An 18,939-nucleotide genomic window follows, 5' to 3' on the forward strand; every position below is an offset into this window, starting at 1 on the left:
TTAGTAGTGATTTACTTGCATATAACTTTCACAATGGCATTATTTAAATTTCACATTGCAAAATTTTATTTTGGCATACATTTTTTAAAGTTCACATTATTAAGAAACTATGAATTTCAAGTTGAACCTTCTGCAAATTCAGGATAAACCAAAACTTGTAGCTGTTAGGGAACTGAAGAATAAAGGATGGAAAGATTGGAAAACAAAATGCCTGTCCCAAGTCATTGACATTACAGTTGTTTTCCATTCTTTGATGTATATGAGTTTTTGATTTTGCCATCTGTTAAGGGATTTTCCTTTTGTAATTTTCCTTGGATTTCAGTATCTTTTTAGCAATCATATGTATATGCTGATATTGTATTTCAAACACCTACCTGAATCTGATTTGTCTTTATCACACAAGGTTGGAATATTACCATTTGGCACAATAGAATCACTAGTTTGTAAAGTGTCTTTTGATTGGTTACAATTTGCATCATAAATGTTTTTATGTTTTTCACACGATCTGGGCACAACATATCTTGATGGATCAAATTCCTCATATGGAAAATTAACAATTTTATGTGACTTCACCCATCGACCATTCAAGAACTGGAATCTTTTTAAATTAATAATCTGAAATAAAATTGATAATAAATGTCATATAGGGGAAAATTTTATGCCAAAAAAAAAAAATTAAGAAGAAAAAAATCTTATAACTTAAAGGGTCACTAGCTGTCAAATTCATGTTCATTGATTTTAGTCAATAAAATTGAGAATGGAAATGGGGAATGTGTCAAAGAGACAACAACCCGCCCAAATAAAAAACAACAGCAGAGGGTCACCAACAGGTCTTCAATGTAGCGAGAAATTCCCGCACCAGGAGGCGTCCTTCAGCTGGCCCCTAAACAAATATATACTAGTCCAGTGATAATATTTGATTTATAATATTGTAAAAAAATTATCCAAACTATTAAAAGTCTAAAATAAACAATAATCATATTTGATTTATAATATTGTAAAAAAATTATCCAAACTATTAAAAGTCTAAAATAAACAATAAACAGGGCACGAAAATGCGTCAATTCGTTTTGAGTGTATTTTAGTTTAGACGCCATCTAATTAACCATCGAGTTGACCTCTAAAGTCATCTGATGACCATATACGTGATATAAACATAAATATAAATAGATTAAGCTAACTCTTGCTGTTGGATTTTTCTAGGTCTATATAATTTTATACATGTATAATAGATAAAAATTATAAGTTTATCATTGTTTTGACCTTAAATCATGTATATGAATGATTTTATTTGGAACGAATCAGTCAAATGATTTACCTTTGTTTCACTTTCAAGGTTGACATTCTTTTCCTTTAAATAATTTTACGCATACAATTCATGTGTTATCCAATTCAAGTTAAGGGAACTCCACATGAATTCGGATTCAATGAGGTTGAATTATTCACTTGCAAGTTAATAATTCATAATCAATGGGTATTTTTTTTAGCTTATTTTGACAAAAAATGAACCATACTGGCTGCTAAAAATGAATTAGTATTTAACTATTTGCATTTCAGTAATGATGGAGCCAAAAAAATAATAATTATATAAGATTTTTTATATATTTCGTAGCTAATGTCCCTATAAATATCTGATCTCTTATAAAATTCTATAAATTACATTTACTAAGTACAGAAATTTAAAATATTGTGTATCAATAACTTCACATTTTTACTTATAAAACTTGCATTTTTGAAGGCAACAAAACAACTGAAAACTTATCACATCATCAGAGCAGTATAGGTATTTTTGTTTTATATGAAATTTAAGCATATCCTAAGGATTTTATTGAAACTAACACCACAAGCACAGATGTATCAAACAGGAAAAATCAAAATGAATATTCCTTGTATAACTTTACTCTCAAACATAAAATCTGTTCTAAATAAGGTAAATACAGGTTTAGTATTAAGTAAGTTTCCAATGAAACAAGTTTGTAATAGAGATACATGTAAATTTGTTTGATTTTTACAAGAAATATGCAATTTAAAATTTAATGGGAAAGACAGACAGAGGTTAAACAGTATTTCTCCACCTCCCTCCTTCTAAAATGTAGAATTACTAGTCTAACTCAAACACTCTATGCCATTTACTTCACAACAAATAGTTTCTAACACGACTTAATTTAAGTTAATTAGATAAAAACTTACCAGTATTGGTGGTAGCCTCCATATGTCCAGTTTTTTAGAGGCCAGACAATGTTTTTTACATTTTGAGCAATAGTACAGTTCATCCTCTCCTAACTCCTCCTCTTTAGTGAAGGCCTGTAGACAGGTATCCAGGTTAATTGGTTCCTTCTGTTTCCGCCGACTATCTTCTACACTTTCATGTTCTTCACACAACTGAAGAATACAATATGAATAAATTCCCTTTGTTAAATATGTTTAAAAATTAAAAACTAAAAAGTCTTTCTATTAATATGGAGTTCAAAGTTTAACATAAAAATTTGTTTCATATTTTTACAAAACAAGAGTGCACACACTGAAATGTCTCGCCTTCTTTACTAATCATTGATATTATGTTGATAGTCCTAAGTATAAAGCTTTATTACAACTGTCATATAAACTTAACATTAACCAAGATAGTTAAACAAAGACCAATGAACCATAAAAATGAGGTCAAGGTCAGATGAACCATGCCAGGCAGATATGTACAGCTAACAAAGCTTCCATACAACAAATACAGTTGACCTACTACTTACAAAAATGACTTATAGTTTAAGAAAAATAGACCAAAACACAAAAACTTAACACTGTGCAATGAACCGTGCAATTGAGGTCATGGTCAAATAAAACCTGTGGGACTGACATATAGATTATAATATATTTCCATACACCAAATATAGTTGACCTTTGGCATATAATATTAGATAAAAAGACCAAAACTTAAAAACTTACCTTTGATCACTGAACCATGAAAATGAGGTCAAGGTCAGATGACATCTGCCCGCTAGAGATGTACACCTTACAATCATTCCATACAACAAATATAGTAGACCTATTGCATAAAGTATGAGAAAAACAGACCAAAACACAAAAACTTAACTATAACCACTGAACCATGAAAATGAGGTCAAGGTCAGATGACACCTGCCAGTTGGACATGTACACCTTCCAGTCCTTCCATACACCAAATATACTAGCCCTATTGCTTATGGTATCTGAGATATGGACTTGACCACCAAAACTTAACCTTGTTCACTGATCCATGAAATGAGGTCGAGGTCAAGTGAAAACTGTCTGACGGGCATGAGGACCTTGCAAGGTACGCACATACCAAATATAGTTATCCTATTACTTATAATAAGAGAGAATTCAACATTACAAAAATTCTGAACTTTTTTTTCAAGTGGTCACTGAACCATGAAAATGAGGTCAAGGACATTGGACATTTGACTGACGGAAACTTCGTAACATGAGGCATCTATATACAAAGTATGAAGCATCCAGGTCTTTCACCTTCTAAAATATAAACCTTTTAAGAAGTTAGCTAACACCGCCGCCGTAGCCGCCGCCGCCGGATCACTATCCCTATGTCGAGCTTTCTGCAACAAAAGTTGCAGGCTCGACAAAAACTTCCCACACGGAATTAAAAAAATACTTGTTTCCACTTACAATACCTACCAAAAGAATTTTTTGGGTCATTTTTAAACGAGCACTTTTTAAGTCGACTGTTTTTCCTATTTAAACCAGTCAAAAACTTTTTATAATTTAAGTATTTTGCATACCTTCCTACCCTAATTTGTTAGCTAAATTGCATTGGAAAGACAGTAAATTTTCAGATATATACAAGTTGTCTCCCATAACCTGTTTGATTGACAGTGCATTCTATACAAATTTCTTTTTTAAGTAAATTATAAAAATAATAGGTTAATTGTTAAATGGAAGGCAAACAAGTATTAAGTGGTTTAAAATTGTCTATGAATAATGATAAAAATAGTGAATTATTGACATATCTTGTTAACTTACCCGTTCAAGAGATGTCTGATACCTGAGATGAAATGCTGTAGGATCCCAATGTTAACTTACCCGTTCTAGAGATGTCTGATACCTGAGATGTAATGCTGTAGGATCCCAATGTTAACTTACCCGTTCAAGAGATGTCTGATACCTGAGATGAAATGCTGTAGGATCCCAATGTTAACTTACCAATTCAAGAGATGTCTGATACCTGAGATGTAATGCTGTAGGATCCCAATGTTAACTTACCCGTTCAAGAGATGTCTGATACCTGAGATGTAATGCTGTAGGATCCCAATGTTAACTTACCCGTTCAAGAGATGTCTGATACCTGAGATGTAATGCTGTAGGATCCCAGTCAATAGCAATGAAAGACGAACCAAAGTTAAAACTGTCACTGTTGCAGCTTAACTTGCATCCTCGACAGAACCTACAAAACAAAAACTAAGGTTAAAACCCACAAAATGTAAGTCTATTAATAGCTGCTGTGATCTTGACCTTCAACTTATTGAACCAAAATGCAAAAAAAAGAGATTGCCTACAAGTAACAAATGTCCAAAACTATCAACACTTTGGTAAAGAATTGATGTATAATCTGAAAACTAAACACTTTCACATAATTTCAGTTTAAAAATTTACCTCGACCTTTGACCAATTAAACAAAATTAATACACATCTTTGACACCGCATGGCACTAAAAGATTAATAAATATCTAGTTAATTATATCACTATAAAAGATATTGTTCAGAAACAAAATCAAGTAAAATATTTAGCCTATTTATAGATGCTGTTGATCTTGACTTTTGAAATTCTGATTAAAAAAGAAAACAGGGCCATGTTCTTTTTTTGTTGACCTGGTGACCTTTGTTATACACATTATACGTACCTGTGCCAAGGACACCATGCACATGATAAGCCATCTTTTTGTACAACTTTTAATGTAAAGGGATACTCATAACCAAGACTATCATCACTGAAACATACAAAATAGATTAATAATATAGAGAACATACAGTTTATACATAACTTAAATATTACAAACATCTTATTTTAAATATGATTCATACTCATAACCACACATATTGTAGATGGAAAATTTCTGAACAGTTTCATTTTATGATCAAAATTACTCCTGTCATAAAATACCACTTATGCAGACCACAATCAGAAAAAACGTGGAAGGATGAGGTCTCAAAAAACTAGTTTAAACCTGCCACATTTCCATGTGCTGTCCCAAGTCAGGAACCTTTTCGATCTTGTTCTATGTCATATCGCAATGTTTTAAGTTATTTATAGAGCTGGGTGTTTATTTCTGTTAAATTTATTCACAACTTTTATAGACCCTTACACATTTAAACCTAAACATATTGAACAATAAATGTAGAATGTGTCCATGGGACACAATGATGCCCCACTTATATATAAAGGGGAATAACTCTCAAACAGTAAAATTGACTCTGGCAAAATTCGAACTTGATCTGTGCTTTGTGGTTATAAGCATTGTGTATACGTTTTTAAGAGACTAAGGTTCATATTAAGCCTCACTTACCAATCTTGTGCATGGTTTGTAGTTTTGGCTTCTGAGGGAGGTAGAGGGCTGACTAGTCTGGAGACCTGGGTCCACACAAACTGGTATACACACTGATTGGTTGTTGTGTCCACACAGGGTAGAATGATTGGTGTACCAAATAAACATGGCCTGGTCTTTTGTACCGATAGAAAATACACATCCATCAATGTCTGAAAAGTAAGAAAAACTATTCTTATTAGTCATTGTTAGTTTGGTATTCTAATGTGAAGTAAATTTTAAGCTAGAAACAGACATTTAAGCTAATTCTTGACCTTTGGCAAAAATGTGAAATGTAATTGTTCTTTTTAATTTTCAATCAGTAATAGAGCAATATTTCACATGGAATAATGTGTTTATCAATAACAGAAAACAGTAATATGTGACCAATGACAAAATGATAATCAAAGAGCAGATTGCTCTGAGGGATACGATTGCCGTTGTTTCATTGACACATGTATACATGTAGCTGGATAATATTATTTTCAAAACTAATTCAACTGCACATTTAAAATAGTTACAAAATAGCCAATCACGGATAAAAAGTGTATAAACAATGTAATCAGGCCTATGTTTTATTTTTGTACTATCAATTCCATGTTTACTTTCCACAGCAGTCACTGAGACTCAGAGTGAGAGAAGGTATTTCACTTCGTATCTTATCACCTATTTTCTACGTTAATTCTAGGAGCAACCCCATTCCTAACTCTTTAAATATTTAATATCCTTTGGGTCAGTGATCATGACTCCTTTCCGTACACATTTATCGGTTTAAAATGCGATCGTTTTTAATGTATGTATGTATGTTCTGGTAAATGCCCTCGATATCTGAAGAACCCCTCGAAAGCTGCGAGGGTACAGTGGCATCCATGTACACTCCCTAACGGGATGTGTCACTAACGTATATTTATACGACAATTATTTTTACAAGGACAATCAATCCCCACCCAACACAAAGGGAGTGCTAGGACACCGGGAAGTCTGTTATTATGGTGGAGGAAGCCGAAGTACTCGGAAAGACTGACCACCGGGCCACTCGGTGGAAACAGACAAACCAGAGAGATATCAGAAGATTGATCTCCAGGTCAAAGTAGGGGACAACTTTGACCAACCGAGGCCCCCTACGTACCCATTCTAGTTTAAACTCCGGTCTGCATGGGTACCAGAGATGTCCTGTGTGAGAAGGTGAAAGTTACCCTTCTGCTGTACTAATATTTTTAGCACCCACAGTGAGAATCGAACTCCGGACCTTCAGCACTGTAGCCATCGGTCTTAACCACTATAGACCACGAACTCAAACAATTTTAAGATAATACGACGTTTATTGACAGAACGAGCTAATACTCGACGTGTTGTTTGATTCAGAATTCACAGAAGTTATTTCCGGAAGGGAGACCACTCGAAACGATAATAGGGAAGACTCCATTTCGCCTGAAGGGGTGTTCTACGATGAGGACTATATTTATTTTAATTTAAATGATGCATATGATTTAAAATTATGCAACAACAATAACCTTCAATAGCAGACATACATAGAAAAGATCCCATGAGTTATAAATTAATTAATTGAGTGGAGAATCCAGAGCAATCATTCAATCTAAGAACCCCTTGAAGTCAAGAAAGCTATACGCATGCGCATAATTTCCAAAACAAAGCAAGAACGTATTTTAAATGTTTATTAAACGACCTAGATGGTTCTCTATTTCTTTATGGAAGTACAATCTCAAATATCAGTTTCATAAAGGTAACATATAAGAAAAACTCTACTTCAATTCTTAAATGACAGAAATAGATTTATCGGAATTCAGAGAACTCTCGCATTTTATCAAAACTGGGAATTCCCTCTGACGTGTTTCTAAATTTATAAAAATACTAAATATAAATACTGCTTACTTCTGATTTTCCGTGTTGTTTAAAACACGAATATAAGTCAAGGGAATGATCAAACATGAAGATTATGAAAAGAACATTATAGGAAAGTTGTTTAAGTTCAACCCTTTTGTTTGTTTTTACCTTTTAAAGCAAAGACAATCATTAGAATCTGAGATGTTCCTTAATGTTTAGAATAAAACGATTGACGTGAGGGCAATGCTCTGAGCCACCGGTATAAGTCTACAGATTGCTTGAAAACAATCGTATCCCAAAAACACAGTAGCAATTTATTATAACACTATAAAATATCCCTGATATGCTCTAGTTACTCTACCAAGGTAGTAAGGCCATATACAACAAAATTGTTTTACACTAGTCATTTTAGGGCCCTTTATAGCTTGCTGTCTTGAAGGCCATACTTTGACATATAATTGTTTACTTTTAATACATTGTTACTTGGATGGAGAGTTGTTTCATTGGCACTCATACCACATCTTCTTATCTATATAAACATCATACCATTTTCCGATGGACTGCAATAACAAAACCATTGAAGACATCGCCCACAGATTTAGACATAGAATCAGGACTAGCTAGGCTGCCCATGGTAGTCAGATCACTGGGATTTCTGGAATGTGTTGGAGTACTACTGTTAGAACTGGAACCATTGTCTGAGGACTTCTGACCATTCTCTATACTACCATTCTCTTGAGGAATTTTTCCTGTTTATGAAAAAGATAAATTATTTAAATAAAGATCACAAACAATAATTCTTAATACAATTGAAACATTTTGACAAAGGATATGTAAAAACATTTACAATTCATAAGCTACCACAATTTCAAAGACTTAATAAATTCTTATTAGTCTTGTATGGTTTTTTTATTTTAGTTTATTCATATATATGATTTGGAGTTTAGTGTACTACTAGTTGTACTCATTTTGTTTAGAGGCTTGCTGAAACCTGCCTCCAGGTGGGGTATTTTCTCACTGTGATGAAGACCCATGGTGGCTTTGTTTTGTGTCCTTGATAGGGTTGTAGTCTCTTTGACACATTTCCAATTTCCATTCTAAATTTTATTTCATTTCTTCTTGCTGTAAGATTTAAAATGTATAGCAATATCCAACCAGGTGCTCCGCAGGGCACAGCTTTATACGACCGCAGAGGTCGAACCCTGAACAGTTGGGGCAAGTATGGACAAAACATTCAAGCGTGATACAGCTCTGAATTTGGATTGTGATCAAATTTTTGACATTACATGGTTTTTTTTTACACAAAACAAATGTCAAGATTTTACAAATCAATTAAAGATTTCTTCTTCAAACTTTTTAAATCTAAAATTAAATAGTTGACACAGCATAGGTTTCTGACACAGAATGAATGTGGTCTAATGAACTTAAAAGGTTTTTTTTGCCTTTGAGCAATTCACTATGCTGTTGAATATTAATCCTCTCAAAAAAAGGTTTGAAGAAATTTTCTTTTTATTTATGAAATCTGAAATGAGAAAAATTTAAACCCCCCCCCCCCCCCCCCCCCTTTTTTCACATCCCAATTTCCCTTTTTCCAAAACTGATATCAATTCAAATTTCTAATGGAGTTTGCAACAATAACTACTCTTTTAAATACATCATAAAATATTAAAATGTAAAATAAAGTGCTTCTTATCACTGAATGGTAAAGATTAGTTGGTAGTAAAAGTGAATATACATTGTTTATTGTATAAAACAATAAAAAAAACTTCATCAGCAACATTTTATATTGGCAAATTTCCAATGAAGTTATTTACATAAAGTTATTGGCAAATAAAAATAGAAAATGACATCATAGTCATGTCTGGCAAATGTCCAACATACATTATCTAAAAACATTTTAGATAAGATAAGGAAAAAAAGCTTCATCAGCAACATTATATATTGGCAAATTTCCAATGAAGTTATTTACATAAAGTTATTGGCAAATAAAAATAGAAAATGACATCATAGTCATGTCTGGCAAATTTCCAACATATATTATCAACTACTATTCTATACAAAGAAAGATAACTCCAATTGAAAATTAATTGCTATTGCACAATATTGTGCAATTAGATATTTCTTGCTATTGTGCAATACTGTGCAATTGAAAATTTCTTGCTATTGCACAATACTTGATATGGAATCCTGATTTGGACCAACTTGAAAACTGGGCCCATAATCAAAAATCAAAGTACATATTTAGATAAAACATATCAAATAAGCCCAAGAATTTAATTTTTGTTAAAATCAAACTTAGTTTAATTTTGGACCCTTTGGACCTTAATGTAGACCAATTTGAAAACTGGACCAAAAATTAAGAATCTACATACACAGTAAGATTTGACATATCAAAGAACCCATCTATTCAATTTTTGATGAAATCAAACAAAGTTTAATTTTGGACCCCCATTTGGACCAACTTGAAAACTAGGCCAATAATTAAAAATCTAAGAACATTTTTAAATTCAGCATATCAAAGAACCCCAAGGATTCAATTTTTGTTAAAATCAAACTAAGTTTAATTTTTGACCCTTTGGACCTTAATGTAGACCAATTTTAAAACGGGACCAAAAATTAAGAATCTACATACATAGTTAGATTCGGCATATCAAAGAACCCCAATTATTCAATTTTTGATGAAATCACACAAAGTTCAATTTTGGACCCTTTGGACCCCTTATTCCTAAACTGTTAGGACCAAAACTCCCAAAATCAAACCCAACCTTCCTTTTATGGTCATAAACCTTGTGTTTAAATTTCATAGATTTCTATTTACTTATACTAAAGTTATGGTGCGAAAACCAAAAATAATGCTTATTTGGGCCCCTTTTTGGCCCCTAATTCATAAACTGTTGTGACCTCAACTCTAAAAATCAATCCCAACCTTCCTTTTGTGTCATAAACCTTGTGTTAAAATTTCATTGATTTCTATTTACTTATACTAAAGTTATTGTGCGAAAACCAAGAATAATGCTTATTTGGGCCCTTTTTTGGCCCTTAATTCCTAAACTGTTGGAACCAAAACTCCCAAAATCAATCCCAACCTTCCTTTTGTGGTCATAAACCTTGTGTTAAAATTTCATTGATTTCTATTCACTGTTACTAAAGTTAGAGTGCGAAAACTAAAAGTATTCGGACGACGACGACGACGACGCAGGACGACAACGCCAACGTGATAGCAATATACGACCAAAAATTTAAAATTTTTGCGGTTGTATAAAAAGGAGGCTACATGTTAAATGATTTCATCAAATAAGATGATGTGTTAGGATTGCAAACGAGAAACAATCCACCAGAGACCAAATGAAGTAGATGTACGCAACTATAGGGTCACCCTACAGCCTTCTGAAATAAGCAAAACCAATACAGCTTACTAAGCTATAAACATGATAAAAGGCCTTACCATGGCAATATATAAAGCTATAAACATGATGAAAGGCCTTACCATGGCAATATATTAAGCAATTCAAATAGGAAAACCAATCAATGAGTAATTATGAGTATATTATGTACAAAACAACAAACAAAAGACATTTATAATATACAGCAACAAACAACAACCCCTGGTTCCTGACTTGGGACAGGCACATATAGTGGGGTTAAAACATTTTTGTGGATCCCTTTCTCCTGAGTATAGACATACACTTACTTGCTGCTAGTCCTCTCTGTATATCACTTAGGCCTAAACTTCCCTTGGACCCTTTTTCTTCCTCCAATGACAGTGGTTTGATGTCTTCAGGGGGAGGTAACTCATATGCATATAAAGTTCCACCAAGTAAAGTCCGTACCTTCTGGCCATCCTGAGGTAATGTCTGAAATAAAATTAATTAAGTTTTTAATAGGCAACAGAAGAATCATTAGGACAACTAAAATCTTGTTCAACCTGTAAACTTTGTCAATAGACCATTAATGAGGGGCAAAACATGTTGCAAGAAAATAACCCTTTACCACCCTCATTAACGAGGGTTTGGCATATAAAATAATCTCCATGAAAAGGTTTTGATGCGATTTGATGTGTTTCAATGCCACTTTTAAGCACAGCTTTTGAGCTTTTTTTCATGGAGGGCAGTTTTTATTAGTGGACAAAGTCAGAGTGCACTGAGAAAACTACCTAGTCGATTAAGATTGGAATCGAGTGCACACACACAAGCAGGGTTCAAACTCACAATCTCAGTGTTGACTGGCTAGTGATTACAGTAATAACTTCTCAAACCACTCTGTCACCGAGGCCCATATATGAAAAGGAAAATGTGCTAAAGGAAATACATTTGCATACCAAATATCACTGAATTACCATTTATATATAAGTGGTAAACCAGACCTAATCACAAACTTAAATATTTGTTTCCCTGGCTGACTGATCAAGAAACAGCATACTGTGGATCCATTTATTTGTTTGACACAGCATTTTTTTTCAATTTTCAAGATAAAGGATAAGTTGATTCTCATGAATCAAAGGGCAACAGATGAAGTATTGACATTTTTTTAACTTATCAGATCTTGTTAACCAAGAGTTGAATATAGTGAACTCCAGGTCATTCAACTTTGATAAAAATAAATTAAGGATTAAATTTATCAGTATTATCAATAAATTTGAAGAGGCTTGTTTAAAACACGCAGGTATGTACCATTACACAATGTATACACTTACCATGCTTACAGATGGTTATTGATAAAGATCTAAGTAAACAATTAACAAGAAAAACAACATACATGTACATATTGACATAAGACAGGGAAAAATAAATGGCAGGCAGTTATTGTAATGACTGACAGAAAATAAGAAGCAAATCATTTAAAATTCTCTCTGAAACAACAAAACAAAAGAAATGAATTACATGACATTGGAAAAACAGGCAAATCATTAAACAATCCCTATGATCAAACGTTAAAGGAGGGATTTTTGTCGATTTACCTCACTAATCTTTTCTATCTGTTGCTTATTTTTTGACAGCTTCATCTTTGCAAAAAAATATTTTCATTGTTGTACACAACTGTTTTCTGCATTATGTGTTGCAGAATATTCATTTGTGTCTGTTCATATGCAATGTTATCTTTTTTTTAGCTCTAACCAGGCTAGGATACAGGTAACCAAGATATTCATTTCAAAATCCCCCCCCTTTTTTCAAGAAAATAAAATGGTCATCCCCATTGCAAAAACAGACCCTGTACCTAATTTCAGTCATTGAAGTAATGGTCTGATATAAGTATACTGAGTATTATTATTTGTGAGATACTTATTTTCAAGGTAGCCCAACAAAGAAAATTAGTCCTAAACAAGATACATATTTCAAAATTTTAATTTTTTTTTTTCTCTCTCACAAATTTGAAAAGTGATATTCAGGAACTACATAACTTCCACAGTATTTTAAAACCAGAATTTTCATCATTTGAAAAGCAACTAAATGTTCATTTAGAACTTAGAATTATTTTTTCTTCATATTTCTACTGAATGTTGAAATGTTCATATATTCTATAGAATGTAGTGTACTAGACCTTCATAAGGAATAGTTACTTCAAATCTAAGTAAAAGAATTGCACTAACACTAAATGTTATCAGAGTCTTAATATTGGCTTAATCATTAAAATAAAAGGCCGCAGACTTGGAAAGATTACTTTAGATGATCATGAACACCTATTCATCTGTCTTTTCTGTAACATATTGTAATATTTACCAAAGTGTCAGTCTTAATACAGAATTGTGGAAACTTTATTTATTCTTGTTCAAATACGTCAGATTTAAGAACAGCTAGAAGACAACATAGATTTAAGCTCCATTAAATAGACTTATTCTTCATCTTGATATCAGTATTAAAGACTTAATGGCATGTTTAGTGAAAGTCAGCTGTCGGAAGCTGTAGATTACAGTTGTTATTGGGTAATCTACAGTTCCACAATACCATATGGTTTCTGAAGTGTTTATAATATCTATGTAAATATCAGGAGAGATATGTCATATAAAAACAAGCTGTTAACATTTTGTTGGTTCTACATGAGAAAAAAAATATGGATAACTGTGAAATTATGATTTTCAGGTAAATATGTTTAAAATTAAGTGTTGAAATTAAAATAACTTATATTTACTTTTTTTTAAATCAAAATATTTGGATAATAAACTGAATATCTGTTTTTCAAATAAAATATACAATTCATTGAATAAAATTGCAAGAAATTAAAACTGACATTCAGTTGTAATTCATTGGTGTTTTCTATTAGACGTCTAAAACAAAACACAAGGCTACAATGCAGTGAATTTAATTGCGAGTTACATGAGCCTACTTTCATTTATGATGGCATATTGCAATTGACAAAATATAGTTTGGTTTCAATTATATATCACTTTAAATTAGTCTTGTTTATATTTCTATTAATATAGCTGTAATATTGGCCATTCAATGTTACCATTTAAAAATTATTTATTTATATTACCTATATTTTCTCTAATAATTTTTGGTGATAACCTCATGTATCTTTAACTATATACAGGATTAAAAAATTTCAGTTCACATGGAAGTTTTAACGACTTTGATTGGCTATACAGCCCTCACACTGTCGGTAAAGCTATCCTGGCAATAAAGCAACTTTTAGTGGTTTTATTTGAAATTGATAATTTGACAAGTAATTAAAATAGTATTTATTTTTTCTTACACAGATTCTGAAAAACACATTCTCCAATTCAAGCTATCTAGCAGAATTGATTGTGCAAGAACTAAATAGAGGTAGAAATAATTCTATTATTTAGCAACCATCTTTAAAAATGACAACAAGCATTTGAATTTTCACTCAAAAAGTACCAAGTATGAAGTTTGTGGCAAAGCAGACTGAGTGTTTACTTTAGCACGTAAAACTAGACACCAAATCATCATCAAGTTTCCTTAAATAAAAGCAACACAATGAACGGAACAAATACCACTTTCCCAATGAACTGGACCAGTCCTAAACCAAATCAAACACACCATTACCACCATTCATATCATTATTTCGGGATGGATGAGAACTCTTGTGAGACATTGGATTGCATCATGGTCAAGCGATATCGCCATGACAACTACAATGAACTGTTCAATATGTCACTGATGCTTGGCTTTATCAGTTTTATCGGAGCAATCGGCAATATAATCGTTATAATGGTTTTTATCAGGAACAGAATCAAGAAAAGTTCTACCTATTTCATGTTGACCCTCGCCATTATAGATTTTATGGTCTGTACGATAGTCATACCTGGCATTGTCGCCAGAGAATGGATGATGAAGTACTATTACGATGTTTTGTGTAAAGTCATAGAGTTTATGCGTTCTCTTATGATTCCTGTGTCAGCGCTTATCCTGATTGCTATAGCATTCGACAGATTCTTTCTGATCTGCATGAGCACTAAGATTATAATGACCCCCTTTGTGACAAAAATGGTCATATTAGTGATTATGCTACTCGGAATGGGTTTAGGGGTACCACCCTTACTTTTCATAAGTGTTTACGTCCCAGAAGACGATGGGACTTATTACAACTGGGAGTACTGTGTAAAAACGGAACAATTTATCGGTATAAATGGTCAGTATCATTACTGGTATTTTGTCACAACTTTATTTGGAACAATGATTGTTATCATTTTTATTCTGTATCTGCTAATATTAAAGAAAGTCATTCAGCGCTCTAGAATGTGGAAAAACCGAAGACCAAAAATCTTTCCCGAAAGACGAAACACTGCAGGAACACTACATGGGAAAATACATATTGAATCGACCATGAGTAACCATAGAACATCAGTAACAAAGATATTACATATTTCAACTATCTCATCAATATCAGAGCAATCAGAAAATCAACCATCAACTTCTGGTATCAACAATAACCAATCATCAACCTCAGTGGTCAACAGCAAAAATATTCAACCACTACCTTCAGAAACTAGTTCCAAAACTCTCACAACACGTAACTCCAAACAGCAAATGGACACTAAATCTAGCAGTTCTAATATTAAAACTTTGTCAGACATACGTAAAAGATCGGTTCATGTTAAAACAACACAAGTTCTATTCATCGTAACACTTGTTTACATTTTCTCTTTCCTGCCAACTTTTCTGGAGACCAATGAAGTCCTTGAAAGCAACAAATACCTGACTTACATCTATTTTGTAAACAATGCTGCTAATCCTATCATCTATTCGTTCATGAATGCCAGGTTCCGTGAAGAGGCTAGAAGACTTTATTGCAAATGTATGAAAACTTAAACTTTGTATTGAAATGTGTACATACTGTATAACATATATAAGTAATCTGTTTAAGGTGAATCTTACTATCATTTCATAATGTAGGCTATTACAATAAAAATTTGAACCCCTCATACTATACTTGCTCTTGAGTATTTTCATTCACCAAAACAATTTGGACATGGATACTTTACAGTTTATTTTTTTCTTTCTGAAGATATTCTTAACCACATAAAATTAAGATGTGGTATGATAGCCAATGAAACTGACACTATCCACAGGAGTCAAAATGAAATAGAAGTTAACAACTAGAGGTCACCGTACAGCCTTCAACAATCATACCTGTCAACTTTTTTCCATCTGATGAGTTAAGCCTTTTTCAACTGATTTTTATAGTTCGTTATTATGTTGTACTGTTATACCACTATCCCAGGTTAGGGGAGGGTTGGGATCCTGCTAACATGTCTAACCCCGCCACATTATTTAAGCATGTGCCTGTCCCAATTCAGGAGCCTGTAATTCAGTGGTTGTCGTTTGTTTATGTGTTACATATTTGTTTTTCGTTCATTTTTTTACATAAATATGGTCGTTAGTTTTCTCGTTTGAATTGTTTTACATTGTCTTATCGGGGCCTATTATAGCTGACTATGCGTTATGGGCTTTGCTCATTGTTGAAGGCTGTACGATGACCTATAGTTGTTAATGTCTGTGTCATTTTGGTCTTTTGTGGATAGTTGTCTCATTGGCAATCATACCACATCTTCTTTTTTATATTTTGAAAATTTTCATGAAGGTTTTAGTGTGCGACAACAATTTCCAAGGTTAAAATTTTTGGCTGCATTTTTGTGCATGCTGTTTTGTGGTCTAGAAAAAGTGTCATATTTGTATGATGAGCTTACAAGCCTTTTTCTTCTGTTTATTCCCATGAGTCTAGTTATTATATAGTAAATGAACATGTAGCTAGATTACCAGGATTTATTTTCTTGTGTAAGAATAATAAATTATTGTTGGATTTTCCAATTTAAAATTATGCACAAAAAAAGACATTAACTTGGTCCTTGTGAAAAATGAAAAATCGTAAATTGTACTTAAAATGATTTGGTAATTTGATTTAATACAAAAATGACAACTGTTTTGTATGATATGTTACAGCATTGAGTGTAATGTCAATAATTTAGTGAACTATTTATTATCTATATGGTTAACTACTGCATCATAGAATTTTGCCAATCAGCCATGCTTTTATTCTTAAGCTATGTAAGAACCTCCTTGCAGATGAAAACTCACCTGCTTTATTCAAACTTTTACAATTCTGACTAATACACAGAGGCATACAATGCATGTTCAAAATTTAGCATGTCCTAATAATCATGAGAGAAAAAGTAATGGAAATGATTTTGAGATTTGTTTCATAAAGACATTGACAATCATACTACTGTGGATTCAGTTATTGTCTTGGATACTAATTTTCATGGATTGAGGATAACTTGCATATTCGTGGATTTAATTTTGTTGGTTTTGGCAAATTCTTCATACATTCCTTTACAAAATTGGTAATTCGTTGAACATTTTTAAAAATTCATAGTTCCTCTGTAGCCACAAAATCCATAAAAATTAGTATCCAACGAATGTTAATGAATCCACAGTATATCTTCATATGTTTACACTACAGAATTGAAACACCCACAATTTATTTATTTAGGAAAAAACAAGAATGTGTCCATAGTACACGGATGCCCCACTCACACTATCATTTTCTATGTTCAGTGGACCGTGAAATTGGGGTCAAAATTATAATTTGGAATTATAATTAGAAAGATCATATCATAGGGAACATGTGTACTAAGTTTCAAGTTGATGTAACTTTAACTTCATCAAAAACTACCTTGACCAAAAACTTTAACCTGAACTTCGCACTATCATTTTCTATGTTCAGTGGACCATGAAATTGGAGTCAAAACTATAATTTGGCATTAAAATTAGAAAGATCATATCATGGGGAACATGTGTACTAAGTTTAAACTTAACCTGAAGCGAACGGACGGACGCACGGACGAACGGAGGCACAGACCAGAAAACATAATGCCCCTCTACTATCGTAGGTGGGGTATAAAAACTGGCAACCAAAAATCTTTTATGTCTACCCTTGCACACACACTCAACACATATACTTATAATTAAGTACATTTTGAATTTTATGATGTCAGTCACTGATGCTAAGCTTTATCTATCACTAACAGGAGTGACCATCTAAACAAGAATACAACAGACAATATGCTATGAATCTAATATTAACAATGATAAATACAAAACTAGAATGGGATTTGACACCAATATTTGTATTTACTTTGTGTCAAATGTCAGATGCTTGACAAACAAACATGAAAGTCATGTTTTGGAAAATCGTGATTTGATTTGGAATGACCTAATTGTAACATAAATCTATTCCAATGGGTCATCGGATAATAAAATCTTAAATTTGAAACAGTGGAATACCAACAAATCTACATTTCCATTTTAAAGCCTTTTATTGATTCTTTTTTTTTCAATTATTCAATGTGTAAATTGATTAAAAAGAGGCATGAGAAAATAGGGTATGAATAAATTCACAGCCCTTAGGAAATATGTGAAATTATACAAACAATAGTGTAACAACCATGACATTCAATTAAGTATAAAATTAATTGATTGGTTAATTGTGCTTAGCACCACTGTTAAAACATTTGGCTAGGTATAATCACATGATTATGGCAGTCAGGTTTTACTGGTGGAGGATGTTGGAATGCCAGGAGAAAACCACCAACCTCAGGCTGAGGCACAAAATGGCCCTTATCATACCTTGTCTTTTATCATCTTTATCATGTTACTTAATGATCCAGTTTCAGACTGCATCTACAGAAAACATTTCAGTGAATGATGTGTATAATTTATTTGAGTCTGTAAGTGTTGGACACATACATTGGTATGTAACTTAATTAAAGACAAGAACCATTTTAAACCAATGCTGTGAATTCCTTTATTATCCTGGGCAACATTTGTTTTGATGGAACAAAAACTGTATTTTAGTGGTTATATGATTTTTTGGTTTTGCCATAGTTTGTATATAACCCTATAGATCATTTGTACTTTTGTAGAAAATTTAAATTAGTGAATATATTAACAAAATGCATTGAAATTTGATATCTCAAATTGGTGTATCCCAAACTCTGCCTGACTGACAAAATGTCAGACAAAAATTCCTTTCAGACAGACAGAAATATTTAGATTTTTTATAGAAG

General features: G+C 32.6%; 2 protein-coding genes across 2 annotated transcripts in view; one reads left to right on the plus strand and one right to left on the minus strand.

Moving 5' to 3' along the window:
• Positions 1-18,939, minus strand: part of LOC139527132 (ubiquitin carboxyl-terminal hydrolase 32-like) — a 55,792-nt gene that overhangs the window by 5,807 nt on the left and 31,046 nt on the right. Inside the window, exons 25-31 of the mRNA XM_071322405.1 lie at positions 11,104-11,266; positions 7,959-8,161; positions 5,550-5,740; positions 4,887-4,973; positions 4,309-4,429; positions 2,191-2,382; positions 375-615 (exon numbers count right to left, since the gene is read on the minus strand). Coding sequence (XP_071178506.1) covers positions 375-615; positions 2,191-2,382; positions 4,309-4,429; positions 4,887-4,973; positions 5,550-5,740; positions 7,959-8,161; positions 11,104-11,266 — 1,198 coding nt within the window. The remainder of the gene's footprint in view (positions 1-374; positions 616-2,190; positions 2,383-4,308; positions 4,430-4,886; positions 4,974-5,549; positions 5,741-7,958; positions 8,162-11,103; positions 11,267-18,939) is intronic.
• On the plus strand, positions 14,241-15,753 carry LOC139527134 (alpha-2C adrenergic receptor-like). The gene has a single exon (XM_071322411.1). It carries the CDS (start codon positions 14,348-14,350, stop codon positions 15,680-15,682), a length of 1,335 nt encoding a protein of 444 aa, XP_071178512.1. The 5' UTR covers positions 14,241-14,347; the 3' UTR covers positions 15,683-15,753.

Source organism: Mytilus edulis, chromosome 6, assembly GCF_963676685.1.
Source record: "Mytilus edulis chromosome 6, xbMytEdul2.2, whole genome shotgun sequence".
In the NCBI taxonomy this organism is placed as follows: Eukaryota; Metazoa; Mollusca; class Bivalvia; order Mytilida; family Mytilidae; genus Mytilus; species Mytilus edulis.

Bases quoted from the DNA above. Each gene is read 5' to 3' on its own strand.
- LOC139527134 (XM_071322411.1), top strand. From the start codon at position 14,348: ATGAACGGAACAAATACCACTTTCCCAATGAACTGGACCAGTCCTAAA.